General features: G+C 52.5%; 1 protein-coding gene across 2 annotated transcripts; it reads right to left on the bottom strand.

Annotated features, from left to right (window-relative positions):
• Window positions 1-187: 187 nt before the first annotated feature.
• Window positions 188-27,294, bottom strand: MAL (mal, T cell differentiation protein (MAL blood group)). Of its 2 annotated transcripts, XM_081796816.1 has the most exons (4): window positions 27,083-27,282; window positions 7,884-8,051; window positions 6,311-6,436; window positions 1,664-2,239 (listed from the first exon to the last, which is right to left on the bottom strand). In XM_081796816.1, exons 1-4 carry the CDS (start codon window positions 27,173-27,175, stop codon window positions 2,165-2,167), a joined length of 462 nt encoding a protein of 153 aa, XP_081652942.1. In that variant the 5' UTR covers window positions 27,176-27,282; the 3' UTR covers window positions 1,664-2,164. The 2 variants fall into 2 exon arrangements, with proteins under 2 accessions (XP_081652943.1, XP_081652942.1); XM_081796817.1 differs by lacking the exons at window positions 6,311-6,436; window positions 7,884-8,051 and having other exon boundaries at window positions 188-2,239; window positions 27,083-27,294.
• Between the last annotated feature and the right edge of the window lie 465 nt (window positions 27,295-27,759).

The following is a 27,759-nucleotide window of genomic DNA, read 5'->3' as shown; positions in this document are numbered from 1 at the left end:
AGGGAAAAGCAAGACCAGGAGAGAGCATTTTTGGAGGCTGGCCATCCATTAACATCCAAGGAGAGCAGGATGCAAGTCAAATGCCAGATGAAACTGCAAGTTAAAAAAAAAAAGGAAAAAAAAAGGACTCAGGGTGGGAGGAATGAGAAAATCTTGTCAGAGAGTCACCTGCAAAGCCTTGGAGGAATACGGATTTTATCCATTTTATTGTTAGACCAGTTTGCACATGAAAAGGAGAAAAGAGAAAGAACAAATCAAGATTCCTTTAAAGAGAATGATTAAAATTCCAAAACACTGAGGAACCTTTGGGAAATTGAAGCAAGCCTTCGGTTTCTCTTTTTTGATGGGGGCCAAAAATGCTCCTCCATTGGCATCGTGTTTCTGGCTCAGCAGCATGCAAACAGGCAGTTTTGTGGGGAATAAAATGCCCCTTCCCTCAATCAGCACTTGTTTGCAAATTTTGTTAAACACACGACAAACTTCCTATCATTTCTTCATGATTTTTAATGTGTACTTTTTCAGGATAAAGCCTCAATCAAACTTTTTGCTCCTAATTTACTATGAAATATTTACTTCAATTTTGTTTAAAGTGGATTCACTAAAAGTGGGCTTTTTCTGGTACAATTACCCTGGGATCATAAAGGATCTCCTGAAAATACCACTGAGACACCATTTAGTCAAGGCGTCCCCAAGTTGGAAGGGGAGTAAATGTCAGCTTGCTAAACCTCTGCCCAAGGCTTGAATCTTCGTTCTATGTGGCCACTAGCAAGAGGTTGTCCAGCCTCTGCCTGTAGACTTCCATAGCTGGGAGGTTTTTGAGGCACCTATTTGGTGCCCAGCTGTGGAATATCATTAAATTCTCTGAGCAAACGGACAAAGCAGCATTTTAAAATGGAAACTGGGCTTTCAGGATTGATTCCTAAGGGAGCGCCCTCCTTCCTAACTGCCCCCTCTACTTTCAATCCAGACATCCACACCTAAAACATGGCACTCACCGCTTGTCCTCTTACTTCCTTTCCCTCAGTAGTCTGGTCCTCTCGCTCTCCTTGGGAGTGGCCCAAGGAAATTCTAAAAAACAGTTTATTACCCTCATCCCTAACTGGAACAAGCACAAAGCACACTGCCCAGAGAATTTCCAATCAGCTTCATGAGGAGTGAGAAGAAACTTTTGCACCTTGTTTTCTTTTGGCTTAAGGACTTTTTTTTTTAAGTAGGCGCCACACCCAGCGTGGAGCCCAGTGTGGGGCTTGAACTCATGACCCTGAGATCAAGACCTGAGCAGTGATCAAGAATCGGATGCTTAACCGACTGAGCCACCCAGGTGTCCCCTGGCTTAAGGACTCTAATGAGCACAGACCCCTTTGTCTTGTAGGGGGTCTATGTTCCATTAGAAAGAAGGGGTCCCCCGGGCTGGTACTTGCCGAGTTTCCAGAGAGGGCAAAGCCATCTGACAAGCGTGGTAGCTGGGGAGGGTGGGATACCCAGTGACGGGCTCCCTGGCAGCGTGGTGGCCGAGCTTACGCAGCTATCATGTGAACTGCCATTTCATGCTGCCTTTAGAGATTCCGTCTGAGCCAAAGGATTCCTCAGGAAGAAAACTGAAGTGATGGAGTCCCTGATACTGGGAAATTAAAAACAAAACCCCCCAAACACCCCCCAAAAGTACTGAGCATAAAGGCACTTTATAAAGTATTTCAAAGGTTTATCATCTTCCACTGTGGACATCTGCAGATACTTGTTGGGTGAGCTTTACTCCCCAGGACAGGTAGACTATCCACGAAGACTTGGAAACGAGCCCCAGGATGGGTACTCAAGAGAGCTTGTGGAAAATTCCAACAGACAGTTCTCAAGATCTGGTCCAGGGGTCAGCAGGGGATCTTGGTTTCACGGTCACAGTCCCCATTTCCCACCTCAACAGCCCTCTGTCACAAACAGAAAATGACTCTAGAAAGACAGCTCAGTCGTTGGAGATTAAACGCAGCAAGCCCCCAACCCTGACATGAAGGTATATGGGAGAGTAAGCATAACACCCACAAGAAACAGAGCGTTGCTTTTTGTTTTCTTTTTTCCACCATTGGGAGTATTTGTGCATTCTAAAATGTTATGCTGGAAGGCGGGCTGATCAGTGAACACCGTCTGAGTTTTCAGCAAAAGTTCTGCGGCTTTATGAAGACTTCCATCTGATTAAAGAAAACACTGCATGGACCACATACAGCAGAGTGGCCACGTATGAAAACACCTGAAACCAAGACAAACAAGGATTAATGGGGGTGCATGGGGAGATGGCAACTCATGGGCTGTCCACATTGAACTGGCCATGGGCACGGTGCTCCGGGTCGATGGCCCGAAAGGGTGTGGGCTGCCCCTGCTTCCCATCCTTCCCGCAGACATCTTTTCCTGCTGAGCCCAGATGTGGCCCCAGAATGCTCTCAGCACAGAGCTCAAGGTGACCCACCGATCCACAGGACTTGGTGTGCAAGGTCAACTATCTGCCATCACACGTCATTGTGCTGGTGCGACCCAACTACAAATGGAGGCCCTCAGAGACCCCTCGAATGACACTGCTCTCCATGGAAAACATCCTCCCCCCACACCAGTAAGGGCAGAGCCCATATTCTCTTGGCTAAGAGAATATAAACGCGTGAGTTTGCTGGCTCTGGTTAAGGTCCTGTTGATGTCTGGTCATCCTCAGACCCCCACCAGAATTTTATTCCAGGAATCTTAATTTCACAAGCATGGGCAAGGGTGTCAGGCTCATGGGAAGTGAGGGACTGGGATGGGGACAAGGGATTGGGGCTTTAGCAAAAAGGAGGGGGGCTTACTCAGAAAGCTGTTGGAAAGATCCAGTCAGTGTTTTGAAGCTGGGAACAAAGGCCCTGGAAATGGGGCAAATGGTCCTTTTGTCCCTGTCAAAGCCCTGACTTGTGTTCACGTGGGCCCCATCTATTCCTATCACCTGCTCTGGGTGGCTGGCCTCCCTGAAGGCTTGCCTGCCCCCAAGTCAAATATCTGCACCTGGATTTGTGACCTTGGGTGTGGGGTCAACAGTTTTCAACCCAGGCACATTAGGGCAGCTACGGTTCCATGACTCTCGAAAATGCCCATAAACACCAGCAGTCCTCATGCCTGATCTCTCCCTGCCTCCACACATGGACAAACCCTTCACCCTCATTGGCCAGGGGTGATGAGTAAGCCGAGTTATTTAATAACAAATTTCAGAGCACTCATCCGGGAACACCATCTAAAAGGAGCGGTTGTATGTGAGTGAGCAGCACCCCCCCCCCCAAAAAAAACCCCACCTCTCCCTGTCCGATGGGAGCAGTTTATTGTCTGGGGAATTCCAGACCCAGTGAGCACCTCCGATGTCCCCGGCAGTAGCAGGAAATAGACACTTACTCTCCAAGGGAGGTCAAGCAATGGCACACCGGGGACCCTGAGAGCCAGGGACATGAATGCATATACTTGGGCCTTCAGAAACCCCCTCCCTAAATGGCTGCCATTATTGTTATTCCAGATTTCTGCACACATTTCCAGCTGCCCTCTCTGTTCTCACCAATCCCAGGGATCCCTCTGGTATAGACTCTCTGCTGCCAGCAAAGGAGAGAGGGAGAAGCTTAGCTTTTCAGGCAGCTCCAACAAGTAACATGGAGGAGGGAGCGGCAGGCCAGATGCTTCCAAAGGCCAGGAATGTATGGGAGAAGGTCTTGAGGTGTCTCCCCACTCCCCTGGCTGGCTACCCCCAGGACTCGGGAAAGGCTTGCTGTGGTTGGGCAGGGTCTTCCCTGCGCACGGATATGGCTGATATTTTGAATAGAAAGGCGTGACTTTACACTGAACCAGGCTCATACATGACCTTTGCCCCAGGGCATTGGCCTGCTGGCAACATTTTCATTCTTGATTCTCGCACTCCCGACTTGGCCTGGACATGCCCATGTATGTCTAATTCAACTAACAAAAATGGGGGGACATGATCAACTGCGGCGTGGATAAATAGATGTTGGTGTAGTCATCAGTGGAACGCTAGACAGCAGCGAGAGTGAACACTCTACACCTCCACCCAAAAATGTGGATGAGCCTCACAGCCCTAAGGTCGAGAGAAAGAAGCCAGACATAAAAGAATGCACATTGCATGACTCCATTTACACGAAGTTCAAAAGCAGGGACAGTTGAACTAGGCAGCTAGAGATCAGGAGGCTGGTACCCTTCGTGTGGATGCGTGATAGCAGCAGGGCGAGGGGACCCTGGGAGCCAGTCATTACGTTCTATTTCTCAGTGTGGATGCTTGTTACACAGAGGAGTTCACTTGATGGAAATTTACCCATCTGTACACTTGCAACCTGCTCACTTCTCTGGATGTATGTGGCATTTCGGTAAGAAGAAAAAGAGGGAAGTTGGAACACAGTAGATCACAGTGGTTCTCAACTAGAGATCTCTCTGCCGGAAAGAGGCAGTCATTCACCCTAACTGGCTTGTTCCCTGCTAGCCACATTCCATGTGCATTTCACGACTGTCATCTGCAATAGTTTTATGGAAGTTGTTGTCAAATGCCTTGCTGCTGATGTCTGCTGGGAGAGAAGGCTTCCGGGGTTGGGATAGGGTGAGGTGTGAAGGATGACAGAGGAGGCAGGTTACCAGCCTCCCAAGGGAAGGAAGAACAACCAAGGTGCCGCCTGGCTGTGTTCCTATTTAGAAACCAGCCATCTTGGGAGATGAGCCAAATTGGGAGACATTCCCACATTGTGGGACATTTGAGGGGGTGCCAGGGACCAGAAGTGGCCATATTTATGGAACTGGAGAGTAGGCTGGGAACTTAAGGGGAACATGTGTCTTCTTTGGGGCAGGGGATGGCCCCTAGGGACCCGCAGGCTTTCAGGAACTTTCCTCCAGACCCCTCTCTCAGGGAGCAGGAAGAACACCCCTGCCAAATCTTTTCCTAGAGCCCAACAGTGCCCCTCCCTGTGGGTTTTCTCTCAGCCTCTGCTCTACTCTTTCCAAAAAGTGGGGATGGCACAGTTTTGGCACCTGGAGCTGGAATCTTGTGATCGATCATCCCATTTGACCTCAGGATTTGTATAATCCACATGTCGACTTCTAGAAATCTCAGGAGTGCTACTTCCTGAACCTCTTTCATATTTTTTAAGTGGTTAGAAATACATCTGATATTGTGAGTTCGCATGCTGGTGGGAGCCCACATGTGCAGAGCTCTGGAAAAAGGTTTTATGAATCAAAACATTCTCTACTCTGTCATTCTGATTCATTCCATTAAAAAGAAAATCTGGGTTATAATCTCGAAGTCCACCAATGGGTCTGGCCCCACAGTTGGGAGAACGCCTCTTTCAGGGTCCAGAGGCCCGCATGCACCGTGCACTCTGGTCACACACGGCGGGTACTCCCATTTGTTCTGCCGACGGAGTGAATGAGGCTCAAGCCCCCAGGCCCCCCATTGCTCGCTGTGAGACCTCGGAGAAAGGCATTTAACATCTCTGTAGTTCTGAGGGAGTTGGACGGGAACCACCGGCTCATTTCACAGATGAGCAAACTGAGGTAACTGCTCAAGGAAATGGTGGAGGTGTGAGCTCCGGCCCCTCCTGCTGCAGCAGGTTCTCAGAGCTGCCGGGCAGGAAGCATCGTCACGAAGAGCTGAAGGCCTAACAGCAGCAACGAATACGCACAGCCGAGGGGTCTGGACACGCTGGGCCCAGAAAAACTTTTTCACAGCCCCAGCCCTGAAGCTGGGGCTTGGTGAGACCCTGGCCACTCGATTTTCCATCTGTGGCCTCAGTGCTTCCCTGAGCCTGACCGTGTGCTTGGAGGGAAGACCACTCAGGGAGAGCCAGGAGACCCACGTGGCCAGACTCACTGCTCCCAACGGGTGCTAAGAGCACCTGCCCTGGACACCAACAATTCCTGGCCCTCTTGGAGCAAGGTATCCACAGTCTCAGTGCCCTGGTTCTGCATCTGTGAAATGGGTTTAATAAGAGCGCCTACATCTTAGTGCCATTGGGAGAGTTAAATAAGATCCTTCGTGGAGAGCTCAGACAGTGCTGGACACTCGTGGTCATTTCCCTTTGGCCAAGCCCACCCAGGCGCGGACCCTCAGGCCAGTCCAGGCCTGCGCAGCATGGTACAGACCGGAGGGCTCAGGGCGGCTGGGGCACGTCAGCTCCCTTCTCCAGGGCTTTCCCAGGGCTTTCTTTCTGCAGAAGTCAGTGAAGTAAAAAGAGAGGGGAGGGCCCTTCTGCTGACCCTCTATCAGTGGGCGGGGTGGGGGGAGGGCTGGGCCCAGGGGCAAGGGGCCTGGGACACTCACCACGGCAGAGATGTTCTCATGGTACTGTTTATAGGTGTAGCCCTCCTGCATCCCGATGGTGGCCAGAGCTTCCAGGACAGAGGCGCTAAGGTAAAACAGGGCAGCGACACAGTGGTAGGCTGCATCCTGTAGGGTCGAAAGGGGCCGTCAGAGAGGGGGACAGCTGCGGTCTTAGCAAAGTCTGTCTCCCCTCCCCCCCTTGTCCCCTCCTGGCATGGCTCAGCTCCTGCCCTCATCTTCTGCCCCTTCCTTTGGGAAAGAAGGGCCTTCCCGCCCCGACCCTTGCCCCGTCCACCCAACACCACACCCAGGCCCCCTCTTCACAGAGCATGTGTAACCAGCACTGCCCAGATGCTTCTATCTCACTGGTGTGGGGGCCAGAGTCAGGACTTCAGGAGAGAAGGCACTCTGCTTTCCCTTGAGGTGGGATCAAGGAAGAGATGGGGGTCAGGAGGGGCAGCCTGGGATCTAACAGGTAGAGATGGGCTCTGGCCCTGAGAAGCATCCCCTAGGTGGTCACAGTCCCAGTTCAGATGTGGCCTCAGTGGCCAGAGCAGGGTGAGAGAGGCCCAGGCCATTCCCACTGTGCTTTTGTCTTGTTAGTCTTTGGTTTTTCTTGGGTGGGGGAGCTCCAGGTATGTTTAAAGGCAAAAAAGTACTAGAATGGGCTTTTGAGTAGCTGTAATTTGGAGGTGATCTCAAAAGTCTAAGTAGGGGGTGCCTAGGTGGCTCAGTAGGTTAAGTGTCTGCCTCCGACTCAGGTCATGATCCCGGGGTCCCGGAGTTCAGGGATCCTGGGATTGAGCCCCAAGTTGGGCTCCCTGCTCAGTGGGGAGTCTGCTTCTCCCTCTCCCTCTGCTGCTCCCCCTGCTTGTGCTCTCACACTCTCTCTCAAATAAAATCTTAAAAAAAAAAAAAAGTCTAAGTAGGAGGCCTTTTGAGAGTAGAGGCCTCACTGAATGGCCCTGCCCCCTTCCGCCATAGGTAAAAGGCAGGTGTCCCATGTGTAAGTTTTACTCCCTTTACTGAGGACCTCAAGGCAGAACTTATGCAGAATTAGGACCACAGGCCATCCCTCTGCCGCCTCCAAGTTCTTCTCTGGGGACCCTGCTTAGAAGGCCATCACTGGGCACTGGCCAGGAAGCCTAGCCTCACACTGGGCAGCCAAGGCCAGCCCCCGGGTCCCTGCCCCCTCCTAAGATGGAAACCAGCTCTCCTGGATGTTGGGAGATGCCAGCAGGCACCTGGCAGGTGCAGGTGGTGCTGGGAGGGGGGGGTTGGGCTGCTGGTTATCCATGAAAAAGGCAGTCATGCAGGAGAAAGCAGAGCAGGCCCAGTGGGAATCAGGCAGCAACAATCAACCTCTGCCTTCACCTCCTCCTGACCTCCCTGCTGTGGGGAGCCCTGGGCTGCTGGGGAGAGCTCAGAGCCGAAGGCCTGGCCAGCTCAGCCTGGGAACGGGGCTAGGAGGCATCGATGGGATAGCCTCACCCAGTACTGGAAAGGCCAGCCTGCCAGGGGAGAGGGTCCAATACCCACCCGCCCACCTCAAACATTCCAGGCTGTGACTCACCAGGGTGACCCAGGAAGTCTCCCCGCCGTGGGCACCAATTATGTACAGGACAAGCAGGGTTGTTGTGGCCAGGAAGCAGAACACGGACACAAACATCACCCAGCCCTGGATCAGGGGGATGGGCACCAGGGATGAGGCGACCAGGATCCACACCAGGCCCCCGAAGACCTACAGAGGGAGGGAGGGCAGGAGTGAGCCTCAGAGCAGGAGAACCCGCACCTGGGAAGGGCCAGACCCAGCATCATGCTGGGGCATTAGGGGCAGAAAAACAGGAAGGAGCCAGAGAATAGCAGTGGGCATTTTCCTCACCAAAAACCACTCTTTCTGCCTGCATTGCTAGTCTCAGTCCAATCCCCTGCTTGCTTGCCTTTATTCACGTTTTAAATGCAATTTTAATTTTGTATTTAACAAAAACGTATATCACACACTTATATGCCAGGCACCGTCCTAAGCGCTTTGCAAATATTAACTCAGTTAATTCTCATAACAATCCTATGAACGAGGTACTGACCCGTTTGTCAGATGGGGAAACTGAGGCACATGGACGCTAAGTAATTTGTCATCCCAAGAAAGGACTTATCTCCTCCAGTATTATCATTCTTCTGAGGTTTTATCCTAGATTAAATCCCTAATATTTTGACATTAAAATATCTTTCCTTTCATGAAAGGTTAGTGACTAGCAGATTCTTTTGGTCTTTACTTGGCAAAATAATCGACCACACTACGTCATAAGCATAATTTTTTTTTTATTTGACCCCTTAAATCCCAAGTCCAGGAAGTGCTCTGACTACTGGGGTCCGGGCTGGGATGGAGAGGTCAGCCCGCCTCCTCACCTCCTCGGGTGGCCTAGGACTGGTGTGAGAGAAGCATTTCCCTGTTGTTATCCGGAAGAAGCCCCTGTTGGTGTCTGAAGGCTCAGGGAGCCCCATGTTTTCAAAGAGGAGTGCAGGACAGCATAGGAATCATAATACCCCGCTGAGGCCACAGTCCTGGCTCCCCAAGGACAAAGGCACACATACTGAAGCTGGGATTGTCTTCTCTTCCCTCTCCCTCCTCACCCCCGGGAAGGCAGCTCAGTGTCCTCCACCATCCCCCACCTAGATAAGGACTGTGCTTGGAAAGGCTGGGACACAGGTGGAGAGGGCTCTGTGGCCAAAGGTCTCCAAGGTCCTTCGGAGCATCTAGGGGCTGAGGACAGGCTGCCTTCCCAGCCATACGTCCCATATGGTGTGAACTCAAGTGGTGCCTGGGCTCCCTCTCCTGTACCTGCTGACCACCTGCTGGGCAAGAGACCGCCATCCTCACAGGTGCTCTCTGAGCCTCTCAGCTGAGAAGCTTCAGGATGGAATCACATTTGAGTAGAAAAATCAGAGCAATGAAGAAACTGGGGTTATCAAAACAAAGCTGGGCCTAATGACTCAGATCTGGGCATCTCTGACTAGAGCACTTCCTCTACTGTTGAATCTGAGGGTCCGTGAGGGCACTGGCAGAGGCGGTGGGACACATGTGACAACTTGCAGTCATTGGAGCAAACAGTTAAATAGAACAGTTAAACAAAAATCCTTAGACCCCCGTAGCATCCGATCTGAGTGTGTGTGCATTTCCTCCATAGCTGCCTCTAAGATCGCACAGATGACTTGGCCTTCTCCATCATGGGCCCTGGCAAAGGGACACGAACATGCTAGAGGCTGAGAACATGGCCGAGCGTGGCCTGGAGAAGCAGGAGAAGGGGATATGCCTGTCTGGAGGGCAGAAGCAAGGGCCAGGGATGCTCCTCTCTGGAGCGCCCTTTATCTGGGCGCCAGGTGACCATCCAAGGAGGACCCATCTCAGTTAGGTTCCCTCATATGCTCTCAGGGAGCCCTGCCCTTCCTTCTCCCTGGCAGCACCCAGGTGTACTTGGTTAGTTACAAAATGGCACTATCCCTGACCAGGTGATGGAGGGGGTGAGGTTCCCCTTGCTCACAGTTAACTCCTGGGTGTGAGACACCTGTCCAGCTGTGTGTCAGTGTCTGAGTTAGTTAACCGGCCTTCAGGGGCTCCCGTCAGGTGGGTATGGGCAAACTGGAATGATTTATGCGTTGTGTGTGGAGGGCAGAGCCTTGCGTTAGGGAATCCTGTGGGGACCCAGTGGTCCGGAGGTGCTTGTGGGCAGCCAATGGACATGATATTGATGAACCCCGAATACCACACTGGGAAAAACGATTCTCTTTTTCACTCTTTGGTTTTTCTAAGGCAAGAAGGGCTCAGGGTTGAGCCAGGGGTCTGGAGCTCCCTTAGAGAATGGGCTCCTGGAATGGGCTGGCATAGGTGAACTGGGCAATGACACTGTTTTTATTTTTAAGGTAGTGATACAGTTATTTTGGATAAAATTAACTAAAAACCTTATGGGGTAAGTTAATGCACAGGTGGTACCAGGAAATGGCAAAATCTGAGAATATGGCTCTCAGGCTGCTCTATAGACTCCTGTAACTTTACCTCTGTCAGCTGAGTTTCTCCCTGTGGGGCTTGGTCGGGAATCACAGGCAGGAGAAAGAAGGGGAAGTCAGAGTGAAGCCACGGCCCGGAGCGCCTGCCATAGAGTCTGGAGCATGCACTAGCTAGAAGTGGTCTCAGTTTTGATGCTGAGCTTCTGGTACCCAGTGCAGAGGGAAGCTTCAGGGTTCATCTAGACACTTGATCTGCTTTGGGTGTGTGCTTTTACCAGTCTGATGAAGCTATGTTCCAGCTCCCTGGAAAATGCATTCTCTCTCTCTCTCTCAGACTCCTAGAGTCCATGGTAAGAATACCTGTCCATAGGAGCAAAGCCCACCCTGGACTCAATCCCAGCCCCTGCCCCCCGGCAGACCTCAGGACCTATCCTGCCTTTGGGTCTATGACCTTGCCAAGGTCCTTTTAACAATTATTTCTTTGCACGGTTTGTCTATAGCAGCAAGTTTCATAGTAAGATGGTGGGAAGCAATTCTCTCTCTCTCTCTCACAGCTTTAATGAGATATAATTCATGTACTAGACAACTTGCCTATTTAAATTGTAAAATTCAATGGTTTGAGGATATTTACAGGTATGTGCCATCATCATCTCCAGACCAACTTTAGGACATTTTCATCACCTCCAAAGAAACCCCGTACCCTTTAGCTAGCTATTGCTCGCTTCCCTCCCATCCCTAAGTGACCACTAATCAACCTACTTCCTGTCTCTAGATCATACTATTCCGAATTTTCACATGAGTTGAATCATATAATAAAAGATGGCCTTTTATGACTGGCTTCTTTCCTTTAGCATCATGTCTTTCCAGGTGAGAAATTCCCTCTCAAGGGGACTTTTACAAAATAGCTCTACCATCACAGCACACCCCACTGGCCCATTCCGACCCCCACCATTTGGGGGGACACTGAGTGAATGTGTCTCATTTCTCTGGAGCGTCCAAGCCGCAAACCGCTGAGGAGCCACGGGTTCCCAGGGACGTTCCCGAAGGAAGTACGCCACCAGCCCAGGCTGTCCCTGGAATGTATTTTAAGCTACACATCATGTGAACGTCATGTCCTCAGCACAGATGAAACTATTAAAACCCGGGGGTTTTGCTCCCAGAAGACTGGCAGGGGCCTGTCCTCTACCCCTCACAGCCCTGCCCAACGGGTTCCGCCTGGGAGGGGGGTTTGAGATGGGGGCAGAACAACCGTGAGGACAGGAGGGGTGAGTGAAAAAAGACGGGCCTGTGCCGAGGAGTCTATTCCCAGCTAGCGGTCTGGGAGCAGCGCCCTGGCCACAGGCCCCGCGGCTGTGAGAAGCCGGCGCAGGTGCCCCTTGGAAGTGGCCACAGCGGTACGAGCTGCGCATGCGTGAAGGCTCGGCCAGCCCCGGCACCACGCGCGTCTGCGCAGCCGCGGCGGCTCCCGAGCCCTGCGAGGGGCTCTCCAGCCAAAGCCGCTGCGCGGGGCTGTAGCGTGAGGCAGGCCCTTGGGCGTCAGCCTCCTCGTCCACAAATGGCGGTTTGCAGCGGCGCCTCCGCGTGGCGGGCTGGCGCACACTGGTTGACGCGAGGGATGTGAGTGTGGAGCTTCTGGCGCGGAGCCCAGCACCGGCCCACCACTGAGACGCGGTTCACCCGCGAGGCCAGCAGCCCTCAGAGACACGCAGAGGCAGCCAGTCTACAAGGCAGGACGATAACCGGCCCTGAGGGGGCACAGCAGCCCGGACTGTGCAGGGCCCCGATCAAGTCTCGAAGGGACGGTTGGACTAACTGGTTTACCGGGCCGAAAGGTCAAGGAGTGGTTTTCCAGGGCGAGGAAGGAGTATATAATATAATATAATATAATATAATATAATATAATATAATATAATATAATATAAAATATAATATAAAATAAACAGGCCAAGTCCAGAGGCTGCGGAAGCAGCAGTGAGGGGCTTCAGAAGGCCAGAGAGCTGGGCATAAGCTAGGCAGTGAGGGGGAGGGGTGGCTGAAGATGGGGCTCAACGGGAACCACACCCGAGACCGAACTGATCTCTGGGCCGGCGTGAAGGCCTTTAAGGCCCCGCTCCATGGCAAGCTGGGGTTCAGTATGAATCATGGGACAAAGCCAGTGCCTGCCCCACTCCACCTACTAAGTATGCAGAGAGCAAACAGAACAAGCATTGCATCCAAACCCGGGGAGATGAGGCATCCTGGGCAGGGAGTAGTCCACCCCATCCTGACCTCAGGACCTCACTGGCCAAATATTTGTCAAGAGAAGGGTGTAGGTGAGGGTTCATGCATTTCCCTTTGTAAAGAAAACTCCACGCGGCTCCCAGCTCCCCAGCAGCAAGTGCTCGGAGGCAATCATTTGGAAACATTAGTCATCCAAGTGGAGGCATGACCCCAGTTTCTGTTCATCTCTGTCAACAGGCCGGACTCCCCACTACCCCCTGCCTACACCAGGTCACCGTCCTCCATAATAGAGACCGGAAACAGTCTCTAAGTTGGGTGGCCTGAGAATGATCTGCATTGAGCTCTCTTGGTGGGGCCCAGAACCCCAAGCTGGAAAATGGTGGTGGGTGTGGTGGGTCTGAGCTAACACCATGGTTTGCAGCCCTCACTCTACACTAGAATTGTCTGGGACACCAATGCCTGCGATCTGACTCCAGTGGAGGGAAGTAGAGTTACAGCACTGTTTGCTGAAAGCCTTAGAACGTGTTTCCATAACAAAAGCCCTTGGATTATGTCCTAGTAATTCCTGTCAAACAGAATAAGAACTGGCTCCTGTCTCCAGTGCCCACTCAGTGGTCCAGCGATGCCCACTGAGGCAACCTCTCCAGGTCCCAACTGGGCTCTCGGTGCAAAGCTCCCTTTCCTCTCCTCAAGCTTCAATCCCTGTCTTGCCTTGAGTGTGAGGTTAGCTCGTCCTTGGGCATCCTCCAGATGCAGGGATGTAGTCTGAGTGTCTGTGAAGGGGAATGAGCTGGTGATCTGAGGCCCTTGCCCCTGGTGTTTGAGGACTGGAAACCACCCAGTTTGGGATACTGAGCAGAGTTGAGGTTCCCTAGGAACCAGGGGTAATACACAAAACCAGACTGAAAAATTCCAAAGACTTCAAGAGTTTATATTTGGGCCTGCCCAATCAAATGATTTTTGTAAAAAAAGTTTCCTCAGGGGATAGTCTTTGAGGGAGCTCTTGTGTAAACTTAGAGAAGGTTCTCAATTTTTTTTTTTTTAAAGATTTTTTATTTATTTATTTGAGAGAGAGAATGAGAGACAGAGAGCATGAGAGGGAGGAGGGTCAGAGGGAGAAGCAGACTCCCCGCTGAGCAGGGAGCCCGATGTGGGACTCGATCCCGCGACTCCAGGATCATGACCTGAGCCGAAGGCAGTCGCCTAACCAACTGAGCCACCCAGGCGCCCGGTTCTCAATTTTTCTTTCTGAATTAATCCACAGGAGGCAGGCTAGCATGGTGAAGGGTGTAGACTTTGGAACCTGAGCTACCAGGTTTCAATCTCACCTCTGCCACTTACTAGCTGGGTGGCCCGTTGTTTCTGGCACGTTACTTAACCTCTCTGTTCCCTATTTGCAAAACAGCGATAACAACAGTGCCCACCCCATGGGGTTGGAGTGAAATGGGGTTATGTCTGTGGAGTGCCTGGCACATGGTGAGCGCCTGAGCGCTTGCTCTCTCAACTGTAACCGTGTGAAAATTCCAGTAGGTCTAGGATCTCCACATGCACAGTTATCCACTGCAAACAGTATTGGGACCTAGAATTTAAAAGTAACTTCAAAAACATCAGAAAGGAGAAAAACAGATGATCTCCCAGAAATAAAGTTGAGAAAAATGTGTCCGCCTCTGTGGAAGGAAACATAAAGGACATTAAAAAAGGAGAGAGCCTTCCTTCAAACAATGAGCCTTGGTTACAAAAGGGGGAAAAGGAATCCTCCAGCACATTCTTGAGATTTGTGTGGTGTTTCCACTGCATGTGCTGGGCTGAAAGAGCTCTGCATCCACAATCGCCCAGTGTTTTTCCTGCACGGCTGGGATATCTGAAGTCAATGCAGGAGAATCGCTCAAATTCTCTGGATATCTTTTCTGGGGCTCCATTTTACTTAGGGTCTTCACAAGCAGATACTTTCCCAGTCACAAGTCAAGGTGTGAACTAAAGAGGATTTCCCTGGCAGGGCTTCCCACATACACGCTTGGTAGTGTGGCGCCTTGGGGTCCAGCGTCAGAATTCCCAACAGCTCCGAGGGCATGGTGTGGGTTTCCTGAAGACATGTGAACAGGAGTGTGTAATCTGAACTCTCGAGAAGCAAAGGAAACTAGTTACAGAACGCAGACGGTGCACCCAACGCTAGGCTGCCCTGCCACTTTGTGAGAGGCCATAGATCATCTCCCCAGGAAGGAAAAGGGAAGATGGCCACACCAGATGAGGCGGGTCCCAGCTGCTGTGAGCTGGTCCCAGCTGCCGTGAGCTCTGAGCCCTTTGGTGCTCTCTCGAGGCCACCAGGAACAGTAACCTCAATTTTTTTTTTTTAAGATTTTATTTATTTATTTGAGAGAGAGAATGAGAGAGAGAGCACATGAGAGGGGGGAGGGTCAGAGGGAGAAGCAGACTCCCTGCCGAGCAGGGAGCCCGATGCGGGACTCGATCCCGGGACTCCAGGATCATGACCTGAGCCGAAGGCAGTCGCTTAACCCACTGAGCCACCCAGGCGCCCCACAGTAACCTCAATTTGTGTTGAGGGAACTGTCTGTACTCACTGGACTATTTGAGCAGTCAGGGCTTATTGCCATGCCGGAAAGCCATGTGCGTAGGTGATCTGACTAGTATAGTAACTGTGTGCTCTACGAGAAGCTCAACCAGCTCTAAGGGTTGGGTGGCTAAAAAGATTCATCATTCTGTGAGTTAGAGTAGAGAGCGCGCGTGTGCGTGTGCGGGTGAGAGCACGTGCGTGGGAGCATGTGTGTCTGAGTGAGCGTGTGGGTGGGGGTGTAGAGGCTCGTTATGGATGTGCTATTGCAGAGGAGGGAAGTGCACCAAGGTGAAGTCAAGAGGACATAAGTACCAGGTGGTAAGAGAAGATGCAGAGGGAGCTCAGAGGGAAAGACCAAGACAAGACCCCCAAACACAGAAGCCTTCTCCAAACATCCCTCGGCTCTTTTCTTCAGGTCTGAGAGGCAGGCTGGGGACTCTCCCTGTTCTGAGGGGTGGTGATGGCAGGAAGCACCCATGTGGGGCTTATGCCAGCGCCTCTGGTTCTTGTGTGAAGCTCTCCTCCCTGGTGTGGAAGAGCTCAGCCCCCCGCGAGTCAAAGGAGAGGCTTCCTTCACTTGCTCCCTCACTCACCCCCTCCCTCCTTCGTTTGGTCATCTGTGCATTTAGCAGATGCTGACAGTGCTCCTGAGCCCGGCCAGAGCTGAGGCTGGTATGGCCACCACGGCAGACCTTATCCGGAGACTCGCACCAATGTCCGGAGCCCCTCTCTCCTTTCGAATCCCGCTGTCAGGCTCCACCGGAGCAGCGCTGGCTCCACCGAGGGCAGAGTCAGGCCCTGGTAAAGGTGTTGGGGCCCCAGGGAGGGTGACCCGCTAAACGCCTCTGCCCAGGACAGGGACAGAGCCCAGCAATTTGCACAGACCCCCTAGGGAGGTGTCTGGGGCGGGGAGGGGTCAGAAGATTCTCCATGTGTGGACTCCGCCCCCTCTGTTAACTGACAAGCAGCTGATTGGGAGTCTGGTCTCTGAGGCTACTCTTGAAGATTATTTATTTATTTCTTTGACAGAGAGAGACACAGCGAGAGAGGGAACACAAGCAGGGAGAGTGGGAGAGGGAGAAGCAGGCTTCCCGCCGAGCAGGGAGCCCGATGTGGGGCTCGATCCCAGGACCCCGGGATCATGACCTGAGCCGAAGGCAGACGTTTAACGACTGAGCCACCCAGGCGCCCTGAGGCTACTCTTAAAGCAAACACCAGGAGTGGTGTTGAGGCCACCTGACTCAGTTTACCTATGCAAGTTGCTCTGCCCTCCTGGCCCCTTCATCAAAAATTCATCCTTCCAGGGGGACCCATTATGCCATTATCCCTCCCAAAGCAGGCTTAGATAGTGTCCCTTTATCTACTCTGGAGGTAAGGCCAGAACTCAGGGGGCCTTGAGTCTGTGAAGAGGGAGGTAGAGACTTGAGATTCAAAGGGATAGGGGCTGAGTTCAGGTCCGCAGTGCATATTAACAGGGTCGGGGTGGACTGAGAAGAGGCCCCTGTCCAGGCCCGTGATCCCACTTCCCTCAAGTCCCAGGGAAATCTCTTCCAAGGTATGCACTAGACCTCGGCTTGAAGCACCTGCCGCTCATCACTCCCTCCCTGGGCAGAGGACAGTCACCCATTCCTGAATGAATGAAAAGTTCTTTCGGGTCCACAGAGCTAGGGGCATTCAGACAAGCATTTCCTCATCTGGATGGAAAAGTTTCCTAACCACACCTATACCCACGGGCTTTAGCCAGCAGGATAAACAGAAACCAGGAGGCTCCATGAAGAATACCAGTAAGCCACCTGTAAAAAGGGCAAATCCGGGGAAATGCTAGACCCGATGCGTGTGGCTGCAGTGCCAGGAAAACAAGAGGTACTAATGGGAGTCACCATGAGGATAATAATGCAGTGAGCGAACAGACAAAACAGGTGTGTACCCTCTGTAGTGAGAAGGAACTGCCCCTATAGGGCCAGGGGCTTCTTTCCAGGGTCCTAGGGGTTCTTTCTCGGGGATTGCTGGTGACTGTCAGCTTCATCTTCCATCTGCCCTTGGAGTCAGGGACTCCTCTTGTGATTCATATTAGCCAGGTGGGAGATGAGAAGTTAGCCCTCGTCCTACTGATGCATGATGAGAACAAATGCTTCAGAGGGCACTGCCTGTGCTGGGGACAGGACAGACTTACAGTCCAGGCAGGAGACAGAGCCGAGCAAGGGCCTGCCGTACAGGTGCCAAGTGCCAGGAAAGGGGTGCTCTCAGGGTGGGCTTCCCGGTGGAGGCACTGGGGAAGTCTGGGCCTGAAGGATAGAGGGCTTAGTCCCACCATGCCACCTGCACCAAAGGAACGCCTTAAATGGAGACCAGCGGAGGACTATGGGCTGGTTCTGGAAAGAGTCCTAAGACGCAAAAGCAAGGTGGAACCCTTCCTGTCAGGCCCCTCTATACAACGGTGTTTGGCTTATCACCAGCCACAGGGCAGGATGGAGGCTGGGAGAGGTGGGGGCACTCTTTTGTGCCAGAGGCCGCCCTCTCCCTGAACCAATGCCCTTCCAGATGGCGATACACTGACACTGAAGACAAATCATTTTTGTAAGGCTTACTGCCAGGCCCACTGGTAACTGGTTCCTTCTCCTGGGGACAGATGCAGCAAGGTGCCGGGCACCGAGAATTCACAAAGCTCTCCCCACCCATCCTGGCACCAAGCGGGTAGCCAGGGGCAGCTCCGAGCAGAGCAGGCACTGGGAAGGCCCTACAGAGGGTGGCATCTGTGCTCTACTTGACAACCTCAGAGCCAAGTCAGGTGTGCCCGCAACAGCCCCACCCGCTCCCAAATCTCACTCACCCCCTGCCTGAGAAGGGCATCTAAGGCAAAAGGTAGTACGGGATGGGTCTTACGGCCCCCATCCTGCAGTTGCCCCCCTTTAGCAGGGATTGGCCGGTTGATCTCAGAGCAGGTGTTTGAGTCATTAGTAAATTAGTAACAGTTGTACTTAATAGCTATTGAGCAGTAACTATGTGCATCGTGTCGTTTTAAGAGCTTTGGGCAAACGACACTCATTCAGTTATTCCTCACAGCAATCCTTGAGGTAGGTGCTATTATATCCCCATTTTATTGATGCAGAAACTGAGGCGCAGTTGCCTGCTCGCATCCTCACAGCCGCTGAGTATCCGCTCCCAGAGGCTGGGTGTGGAGCCTCGGTCAGATCCTCCATGCGTGAGGGTTACCCGAGGCAACCCACAAGCAGTTCGCCACGAAATCTCTCCCCTGTCTAGGGTCGCTTTGGAAACGGCCCTGAATACAGCAACATCGAATAACAGGAGACAGAGTCCATTAGCCTTCGCCCTGCTCCCAGCCGCCCTGGGTCTAGAGAGAACTGCAAGGGAGGTGGCTTCCGGAGCAGGCTTCCCCTCCCCCACCCCTCACTTGTTCAATAGGCTCTGTTCTTTCAGAGGAAAAGAATACCAAGGTTTGTGTTTAAGACCAAAAAACAAGCAAAAGGACATCACCCCCTCTTCTGTAGGCACAGGCCTGCGGTTCTTATCCCTGGGTCCCTCAACGGGACACTTGTCATGAGCTGCACCCCACCCCCACCCCTACTAACAGTTGTGAGGCTGCCACCTGTTTGCTCCATTCCTGGACTGTCCCCCCATTTAGAGCCTGCACCCTTGGTTTTCTGAGGGCCTTCTTCAAACTTGGATCCAGGAGTTTGGGGGGGGACTCCTCCTGCCCTCTCCCCCCTTCTCTTTCCTCTTCCTGCCCCCTCGGCACCCAGCCCAACTGCGTTCTAACAGGAATCCGGGGCTCTGGTGTGGAGTTTCAGGTCAGCTGAGACAGGCTGTGACTCTTCCTGCTGCCCGTGCATATCAGTGTGTGATGGCTGGTGACAAGGCGTTTCTTTTAGTTCCTACATATTTTTCTCAGGCCTTAGGGAGTTGTTTTGCCCCAGTGTGGGCGGAACATTAGCTATGCACGAGGTGGGAGTGGTGGAGAGCCTGCAGCTCGGCGTGGCACAAATCAATGCCAGTGCATTACCCTGGGAAATAGTCATGCTGCTGGAGCCCAGCAGGAGCTAACCAGGAGCTAGACCTTTCCACCAGAATGTAGAAGGCGGGTGGGGGCCCCACGATGCAGAGAGGACCAGGAACCCGCTCCAGGCCCCCAGGAACCATCTGAAGCCTGTGAGGAGTCAGCCTACACTTACTTGCCCATGGCACCAGTGCTTCTGGAACAAGGGGGGCCACTCACTCACTGTCCTCTCGTCCATCAGCCCCTGAAGAGAACACCTGCTGGAGGATCTTCGTGTCTGCCCCTGGTGGCCTTTGGTCCAAAACATTATGTCTGGGGACTGATACTTGAGAGTCCAAAAGGAAGCCCCAGACAGGCTTGCGTGGGGGGGTGGAGGCCAGGGCTTAACCATGAATCCATGAGGACTCGGCCCCTGGCCCAGTCCAGGCTGGCTGGCCCCATCCCACCTCAAGGTAGGCCCCAGGTTGTCCAGTCCCCTCCCGTAGCCTTTCCTTGAGAATGTGCCTAATCCCAGAGCAAAGCCAAGCCGTTCCAAAGGCTGTGCGAACTGGCCTAGGCTGGCAGAACGGCGGGCTCCCCCACCCGCTGCTGGGCATGGCAGGTGTAGGTGCAAATAGTCAGCCTTTGTCCCTGACCCAACCTGAGTGACCTGCGTGTGAGCATTCCCCCTTCCCTGCAGCGGCATCTGGGATCCTCCTCCTCTCTTCTGAATGCGCTCCGACTGAGAGGATGCCTCATACCGCCCAAGGGATTAGCCCATCTCCATCAAGCCAGGGACTGACCTACGGAAAGCTTAAAAGCAACCTTTTTCGATGTATGGTGGTTGCGATGACATATGGTGACCGTGTGGGAGTTGAGCCCCATCATCACACTCAGCAGTTTCCAGAGAACAGCTCCAAGTCACTTACTCCTGATCAAAGCAGTCCTCTGGTTCTTGAAAAACCAGAAAAGTCATTTCTCAACTCGAAGAACAAACCCCTGAGAGACCTCTATGTATAATTCTTCCGCTCCCTTTAGAGAGGAGGAAAGGAGAAAAGCCAGGCAGGGCCCTTACCCCCTTCTAAAGAGAGGGGGCCCCAAAGCAAGATGAGGACACAGGGCCAGGAGTCAGTGGGCACAGCCAGGGAAGGCCAAGCTCAGCCACTGTCCAGCCCCCACTCCCTGGGGACTACAGAAGCGATCCCTGGCTGGGACAGCAGGGAAAGTTGGCCAAGAGCATGGAGGGTGTCTGCCTTGAGCCCAGGAGAACCTTTAGGGCATTTGGCTCCCTCCCTGGCCTCTTACTGAGAACTGTCTCCACTACCCTGTCCCCGGTTGAAACGAGGTCGAGGGGGTGGGCTGGTCTACCTATGGCCCTCCAAACCTTGCTGAATCAATGGCTCAGCAAATGCAGATTCTTGGGCCCAGCCTTGACGAAGTGACTCAGATCCCTCAGGGTGTGTTTTTGACAAGCAGACCCAGGGGCTGGGAGCTCCCCAGTGGCTCCGAGCTGCCCCTTCACTCCCTGGGGGAGAGAAGGGAAGAAGGGAGCCAGGCCTTGCCCAGGGCTGCCCTGTGGACAGGGCCCCTTTCATGATCCTTCCTGCTGCAGGCAAAAGTTCATCGTGGGTGTTTGTATGAAGGCAGAAGCCGGGACATGACTTGCTGTCACTGCAAGAAGTGCCACCCTGGAGACCAAGTTACCTGGGCAAGCTATGCTCCCCACTCTTCCCTCCCCCCCGCCCCACCTCCTCCCCCCGCCAGCCTCAGTCTCCTCCCAGCTCAGAAAAATTAGGTTCCTCTGAGTCCTCATGCTGTGTTCTCAGTGTAACCAGAAGGCGGACCACCCACCAGAAAACTGCTGTATCACCCTGCCCCCACCCCACCCTCTCCACCGGATGATCTAGGGCGGCTGCTCCCCAGGCAGGTGAAAATCTAGGGCAGGTCTCAGGACTTGTCTGGTCACTCTCATAATAAAAGTCCCCAGTCACTTTGGGTCAGAGACACAGTCTCCTGTGAGTAACTACTGTGTCCAGTGCACTGTGAGAATCAAAACTGCAAACCCACTCCAGGGGGCTCCCCCACCCCACTTCCGAAAAGTGCACCCAACCTAGGAGCTGGGACTCTCACCCTCCTTCTCTGCACTCCCGGGGTCTCTCTTCACTCCCAGCCGGTCTGTCCTTCGCTTTTCCCTTTGATGGGCTGCGGAGGATGGAGCTGAGTTAGTGGTTTCATAACCTGTTTTCAGGCATTTCCTTCACAAGTTCTGAAGCGGGGGTGCGGGAGGGTGGGGGGGGGTGCGGTCATCTCTCCTGGGACTTTGTGAGAGAAGATTCCTCTGGCCCTGGCCAGGGCTGAGACAAAAAGCTTCCTATGTTAACATCTTGTTCCGTGAATGGTGGACCAAGTGTCACAGAGCCCCTGGCTTAGAAGGGAAGGAGGAAGAGGAAGCAGAGACTGTGGTCCCCAAAGGAGAAGTCCTCCTTGGATGGGGACGGGAACAGGCCAGAGGCAAAGCCCCAGGTTGAGTTGTTGGGAGAGGACATTCCACGGCGAGCCCACCCATTTGGGGTGCCCCGTGACCGCACTGCCCACAACAGCAATATGGCCTCTGTGGCTCACACCACCTGGTTGGGCCAGCCTTCCACTCCCTGCCACAGCCCTGCAGCTTTCGGAGGTCTGGGGTAGGGGTGCTGGGCCAGGGTGAGGTTGCCATACACCCCCACCCACCCCTCCCCTGAGCCACCACCCTTCCCTGCCCCTGTGGGCAGTTTCCTTGCCTTGGGAGGGGAGGGGAGCTCCACCCTGTTGGCCTTGGACGCTGGCATCTGTGACTCCCAGGCTATGGGGAGGTCAGACATGGGAGTATGAACTGTGAGTAATCAACTCAAAGGACTACAGATTTAAAACATAACAAGCATTTTACACCCATTGGGTTAGCAGAAAATTGCAAATTCTGATGCTACCCCATGTGGCAAGGATGAGGAACAATGGGGACTTTCACACACTGCTGGTGGGAGTTGGCCTGGTCCAGGTTTTGCTTGAAACGTGTACAATTTGGGGACCTTCTTTATTAAAGAATACAAAGTAAGGCAGGGTCTTGGAGGGGGCCTGAGCTTAATTATGCTTCATCAGCTTCCAGGTAACTCTGCTTCTGGAGCATGTACATTGGAATCATCCTTTTGCATAGCGATGTGGTAACAGCTGGGAAAAGGAAGATGTGCATTCCCTGTGAACCAGGAGGTCAAATCCTCCCTGTGTGCTCTGGGAAGAACTTCCCCACATCTAACTAACAGGGCACATACAAGAATGTTCTTGGCAAGGCTATCCGTGCTAGCAGAAAGCAACAAACTGCAAACAGCCAAAATCTCCATCAAGAGAAGAACAAATAAACAGCGTCAACCTGCGGGATGTTACTATTTTCATAAAGCGAAAGCATATAAAACAATGCCACGTGCAGTCCACCCATAGTGAGGTGTGCAGTCTAGGTTTAAGTCAACTCTGCTTGGGAGTAATGAACACCATGTTCAGCCTAGGGATTGTCCTGAGGATAGAAGGAAGAGAAGATGATCGTGGAATAGCCAGTGCATTTAGATGCCATCCAAAAAGCTTTATTTCCTGAATACTAAAAGTAAATCAGGCCAAATATTAAGATTTGACAAAGTGAAGTGATAATTATGTGGGCGCCTTTTCTGTAAATATGAAGTATTTCTTAATTTTTGTTCTTTAACAAACTTAAGGGAAGTCTACATAACATAAAACGAACCATCTTAAATTGACAAGTTCAATGGCATTTAATACATTCACGATGTTGTGCAACCACCACCTCTAACTCCAAAACATTTTCACCACCCCAAAAGGAAACCCCATTCCCATTAAGCAGTTCTTCCCCATTCTCCCTCTCATCTCGGTCCCTGGACAACTACCGCTTTGTGTTCTGTCTCAATGGATTTACCTATTCTGGGTATTTTACATAAATAGAACCATACCTATATGACCTTTGGTGTCTGGCTTCTTTTACTTAGCAGAGTGTTTTCAGAGTTTATCAACTTTGCGCATGTACCAGTACTTACTTCATTCCTTTCTATGGCTGGAGAATATTCCACTGTATGGATAGATCACAATTTGTCTATCCATCCACTGAATTGGGGCTGTTTCCACCTGTTGGTTATTGTGAACAGGGCCGCTACAAACATGCATGTCATGTACCTATTCAGGTCCCTGCTTTTAATTATCTTGGTTAAAAATCTAGCCATGGAGGGCGCCTGGGTGGCTCAGTTGGTTAAGCGACTGCCTTCGGCTCAGGTCATGATCCTGGAGTCCCGGGATCGAGTCCCGCATCGGGCTACCTGCTCAGCAGAGAGTCTGCTTCTCCCTCTCCCACTCCCCCCTCTTGTGCTCTCTCTCTCTCACTCTCTCTCTCAAATAAATAAATAAAAATCTTAAAAAAAAAAAGAACACTAAAAAAAAAAAATCTAGCCATGGAATTGCTGGGTCATATGGTAATTTCTTTTTTCAGGAACCACCAAACTGTTTTCCAGAAGCAGAGGAACCATGTTAGTTTCCACCAGCAGTGTATGAGGGTTCTAATTTCATCCTGGCCAACACTTGCTATTTTCTGTTTTTTTTTTTTTAAATAATGATCACCATAATTTCACGTGAAATCGTACCTCATTGTGGTTTTTATTCCATTTTCCTAATGACTAATGATGCTGAACCTCTTTTCATGTGCTTATGGGCCATTTGTATAGCTCTTCTGGAGAAATGTCTATTCAAGTTTGTTGCATATTTTCTAACTGGCTTGTGTGTCTTTCTGTTGTTGAGTTGTAATAGTCTGTAATTTTAAAAAACCCTCCCAGTGCTATGGTGAGCGCTGTGAATTGTGCAAGACTGTTGAATCACAGATCTGTACCTCTGAAACAAATAATGCAATATATGTTAAGGAAAAAAAAAAGAAGAAGAAGATAGCAGGAGGGGAAGAATGAAGGGGGGTAATCGGAGGAGGAGACAAACCATGAAAGATTATGGACTCTGAAAAACAAACTGAGGGTTCTAGAGTGGAGGGGGGTGGCAGGATGGGTTAGCCTGGTGATGGGTATTAAAGAGGGCACATTCTGCATGGAGCACTGGGTGTTATATACAAACAATGAATCATGGAACACTACATCAAAAACTAATGATGTAAGGTATGGTGATTAACATAATAATAAAAAATTTTTAAAAAAATAAAACACCAAAAAAAAAAACCAAACAAAAAAACCCTCCCACAGTTCTTTAACTCACTACTCCTTCCACACATCAAGAGGCATACAGCTTCCTCTCTACAATGTTACAACCCCTGCAGGGGGACAACTTAAAGGACCAGTGTCTGCTTTCTTTTCTGCTCTCTCTGGCACCCCGTGGGTACATCCCCACTCTGGAGAGGAAGAAAGAGATTCAGAGACACACTGGGGCACGCGAGGTCTCTCGGAAAGTTGGGAGGAAGGAAGGGAGGTGGGGGAGCAGGGCTGAGGTTAAGGAGAAAAAAATCATTGTTTTTTTTTTAAAGATTTATTTATTTATTTCAGAGAGAGGGAGCACAAGTCGGGGGAGAGGCAAAGGGAGAGGAAGAGAGAAAGAATCTCCAGCAGACTCCCTGCTGAGCGCGGAGCTTGATGTGGGCCTCGATCTCATGACCCTGAGATCATGACCTGAGCCGAAATCAAGAGTCAGATGCTTAACCGACTGAGCCACCCAGGTGCCCCCCCCCTTTTTAAAGATTTATTTATTCATTTCAGAGAGAGATAGAGAGTGCACATGCAAGAGCATGAGCAGAGGGAGCAGTAGAGGGAGAGGGAGAGAGAGAGAGAGAATCTCAAGCAGACTCCCTGCTGAGCTCAGAGCCCAACGCAGACAGGTCTCAATCCCAGGACACAGAGACCGCGACCTGAGCCAAAACCAAGAGTCAGAATCTTAACCAACTGAGCCCCCCAGGCGCCATTAAGGAGAGAAAAAAAATCACTTCTAACAGCTGAGAGGAAAGAGTTCCAAGCAAGAAAGAATGATTTTTCTAGAAGCCCCTACCATCTCAGGTCACAAAACAGCCCCGGGAGGAGTAAATTTCCACTAATCCATGGTTCTGAGATTTCCCACACCCAGCCTTCCACTTTCACTTACTGGGTTTTGGGGGTGGTATCCTCTCATCCCTACCCAGCAGATGGCCCTGCTTGGCTGGGCTGTTCCTACCCTCAGGGGCAATCCTTCCCCTAAACTGTGATACCAGGAGGAGGCAGAGGGCGCTGGAGCTTATCCCTTCTGTGAAGCCGCCACCTGCCACCACCTACTGCCACCTGAGCCCATTCTTGTCAGGGCAAGAGGAGGATGGTGCCCCAGAGTCTTCTGCCTAGAGCTCAAGTAACACACTCTCCTGATTCTTGTTTTAATGCTCCTCAAACAGCTACAAAGGCAGAGTAAGCCACTCTATATAAGGGCAATTTAAGACACTCGAGGAAGACCATTTGTTGCTTAAAAATCTCTCTTGCCCCATCACACCTCACCATTAGCCATCATCTCTTTTGGTTATGAAACTCTGCCTTTGTAAATGCAGTAGCCTCTGAAGGAACCACCCATTACTTATTCCCAAGTCATAGGGTCTATATGCTCTTTTCAGAAATCCAGCCTTGGGCAAGCACAGGCTAACTGCTGCATGGAAGCTCAGATGAGCCATTTGGGAAAAGAATGTGCCAGTGAATGCAAGCCCCTCCCCTCTGGGCCTGGGTGTCCCTATCCATAAATGATGGAGCTGGGCTTAGTGGTGTCCAGGGTTTCTTCTAGATGTCACTTCCTTAATTCTGGCTAGCTCCAGGATTTGAAGTCATTCTGGATACATCCAGGTTTGGGCTCAACTCAACTCACACAACTTCAGTGATAGGGTGCCCCCAGGCAACCTCAGCCCCCTTAACCCTTTCCCCCAAGCCCTCCAGGGAGAACAGAACCTGCTCCCTTTGCTGTTCACACCCTCCTGCCTCCCATCGGACAATAAGAAGCCGGGGCCCTGTTTTTAAACAGTCAGGTTTGGACATTTTCCTTTCCAACCAACCCTCCAGGCAGCCACTTCTGCAGTGGGGGTGCAGGGAAGTCGAGTCTCTGTGGCCGCCACGCACCACACCCACAGAGTAAATACACCACGCCCCCTCCCAAGTCAGGGTCTGTACCTCCTGAGGAGTTTAGGCTGAGGGCGGTCTGAAGCGCCCCTACACAGTGATCCCCTTTCTAGGAGCCGGGCGTGGGAAGCGCTTTCGGGGCGGAGCCAGCGCGGCTCCAGCTCAAGGAGGGACTCCTGGAGTTCCTGCTGCTCAAGGTGAGCCAAGGCGCAGGACCGCTCAGGTCAGCCCCTCTCCCTTACCCCCACCCGCAGCACAGGGCAAAATGACTGTGGCCAGCAAACGATGGCCTGTTCTATTACTTCCAGATCGAAGTTGTGGCAAGTACGTTCACTCGCCAGAAACTTTGAAAGGCCAGAAGAGAATAATCAGATTCAGCTCCTCCTACGACACCAACCCAATCTCCAGACGTCGGTTGGCAATACACACTCAGGTTTCTTTTGTTTTTTTGTTTTTTTTAACGAAATCCTAACCCTGGGAAAAACTGGGCACTTGTACAAGGACGTCGGTCCCCAGTAAGGACATACTCTGCGCGGCTCCTGTGAGGCGAGTTGGGAGCGCAGCTTTGAAACCAGCGCCCAGCCAGTGGACCCAGGCCTGCTTCCAACATTTGACCCATGCTGCGAATTTGGTTTTTCCGTCTAGGTCCTGGACACTGTTTACCCCCTTGCCCTTGTCTAGAGAGGGGGCCAAACGACCGGGGGTGGGGTGGGAGGAGAGAGACTTTCCTCACCCTGGCCCCGCTACCCCGATGCTCCGGGGACCTGCGCAGCCTGCGGATCTGCCGCCACCCCCCATCCCGCCCCTTCCCTGGCACGGGCGCGGACGCGCCAGCCACTCACAAACTCGAAGAAGAAAAGCAGGTCCGGGAAAGTGGTGAAGACCGCGAAGCCGCGGGGCAGGGTGCTGCCACCCGACGCCGCTGCGGGGGCCATGCGGGCGAGCTGGCGTCGGCCTCGGGACTGGACGCGCGCGGACCGCTCGCTTGCTCTGCGGAGCCCAGTGGCCCGGGCGCCCCCGCGCGCGGGTTAAGAGTAGGGGAGCCCGGGGCCGAGGAGGGAGGAGCCGCGGTCACCGCCCGCCCTGTCCCCGCCCAAGTCCAAGGCGCGCGCCGCCAGGGATCCGGCCCCGAGCGCCGCGGGTGTGGTCTTGACCCACCCGGAGGGCGCGCTGCGGGCTTGTGGCTCGGCGGGCGGGAGATGGACTCCTGCGTCCCACCTCCGGGGCCACCTCCCACCGGGAGCGGGACAGAGTCACTTCGGCGAGGCGCTTCGCACGCTTTGCACGGGATCACCATCCCTGAAGAATGATAACCATCAATACCTAGGCCCCCCAAACTGCCCATCGTGACACCCCTAGGGTCCCCAGTGCTTTAACCGTTCTTAAGTTGGGTCTCCTTCATCCTTCCGCGCTCGGTGCGTTGAGAAGTGCGACCTCCGCGTTCAGGCTCCAGGTGGGACGAGTTCTGCCCTTGGCGGCAGGCTGGGGGTCTGCGGGGGCGGCCCTGAGACCAGCTCTA

Source organism: Leptonychotes weddellii, chromosome 10 (genome assembly GCF_054177405.1).
Source record: "Leptonychotes weddellii isolate Sample4059 chromosome 10, ASM5417740v2, whole genome shotgun sequence".
Taxonomy (NCBI): Eukaryota; Metazoa; Chordata; class Mammalia; order Carnivora; family Phocidae; genus Leptonychotes; species Leptonychotes weddellii.
The sequence above is the reverse complement of the archived record's forward strand: the minus strand, read 5'-3'. Positions and strand labels throughout refer to the sequence as shown.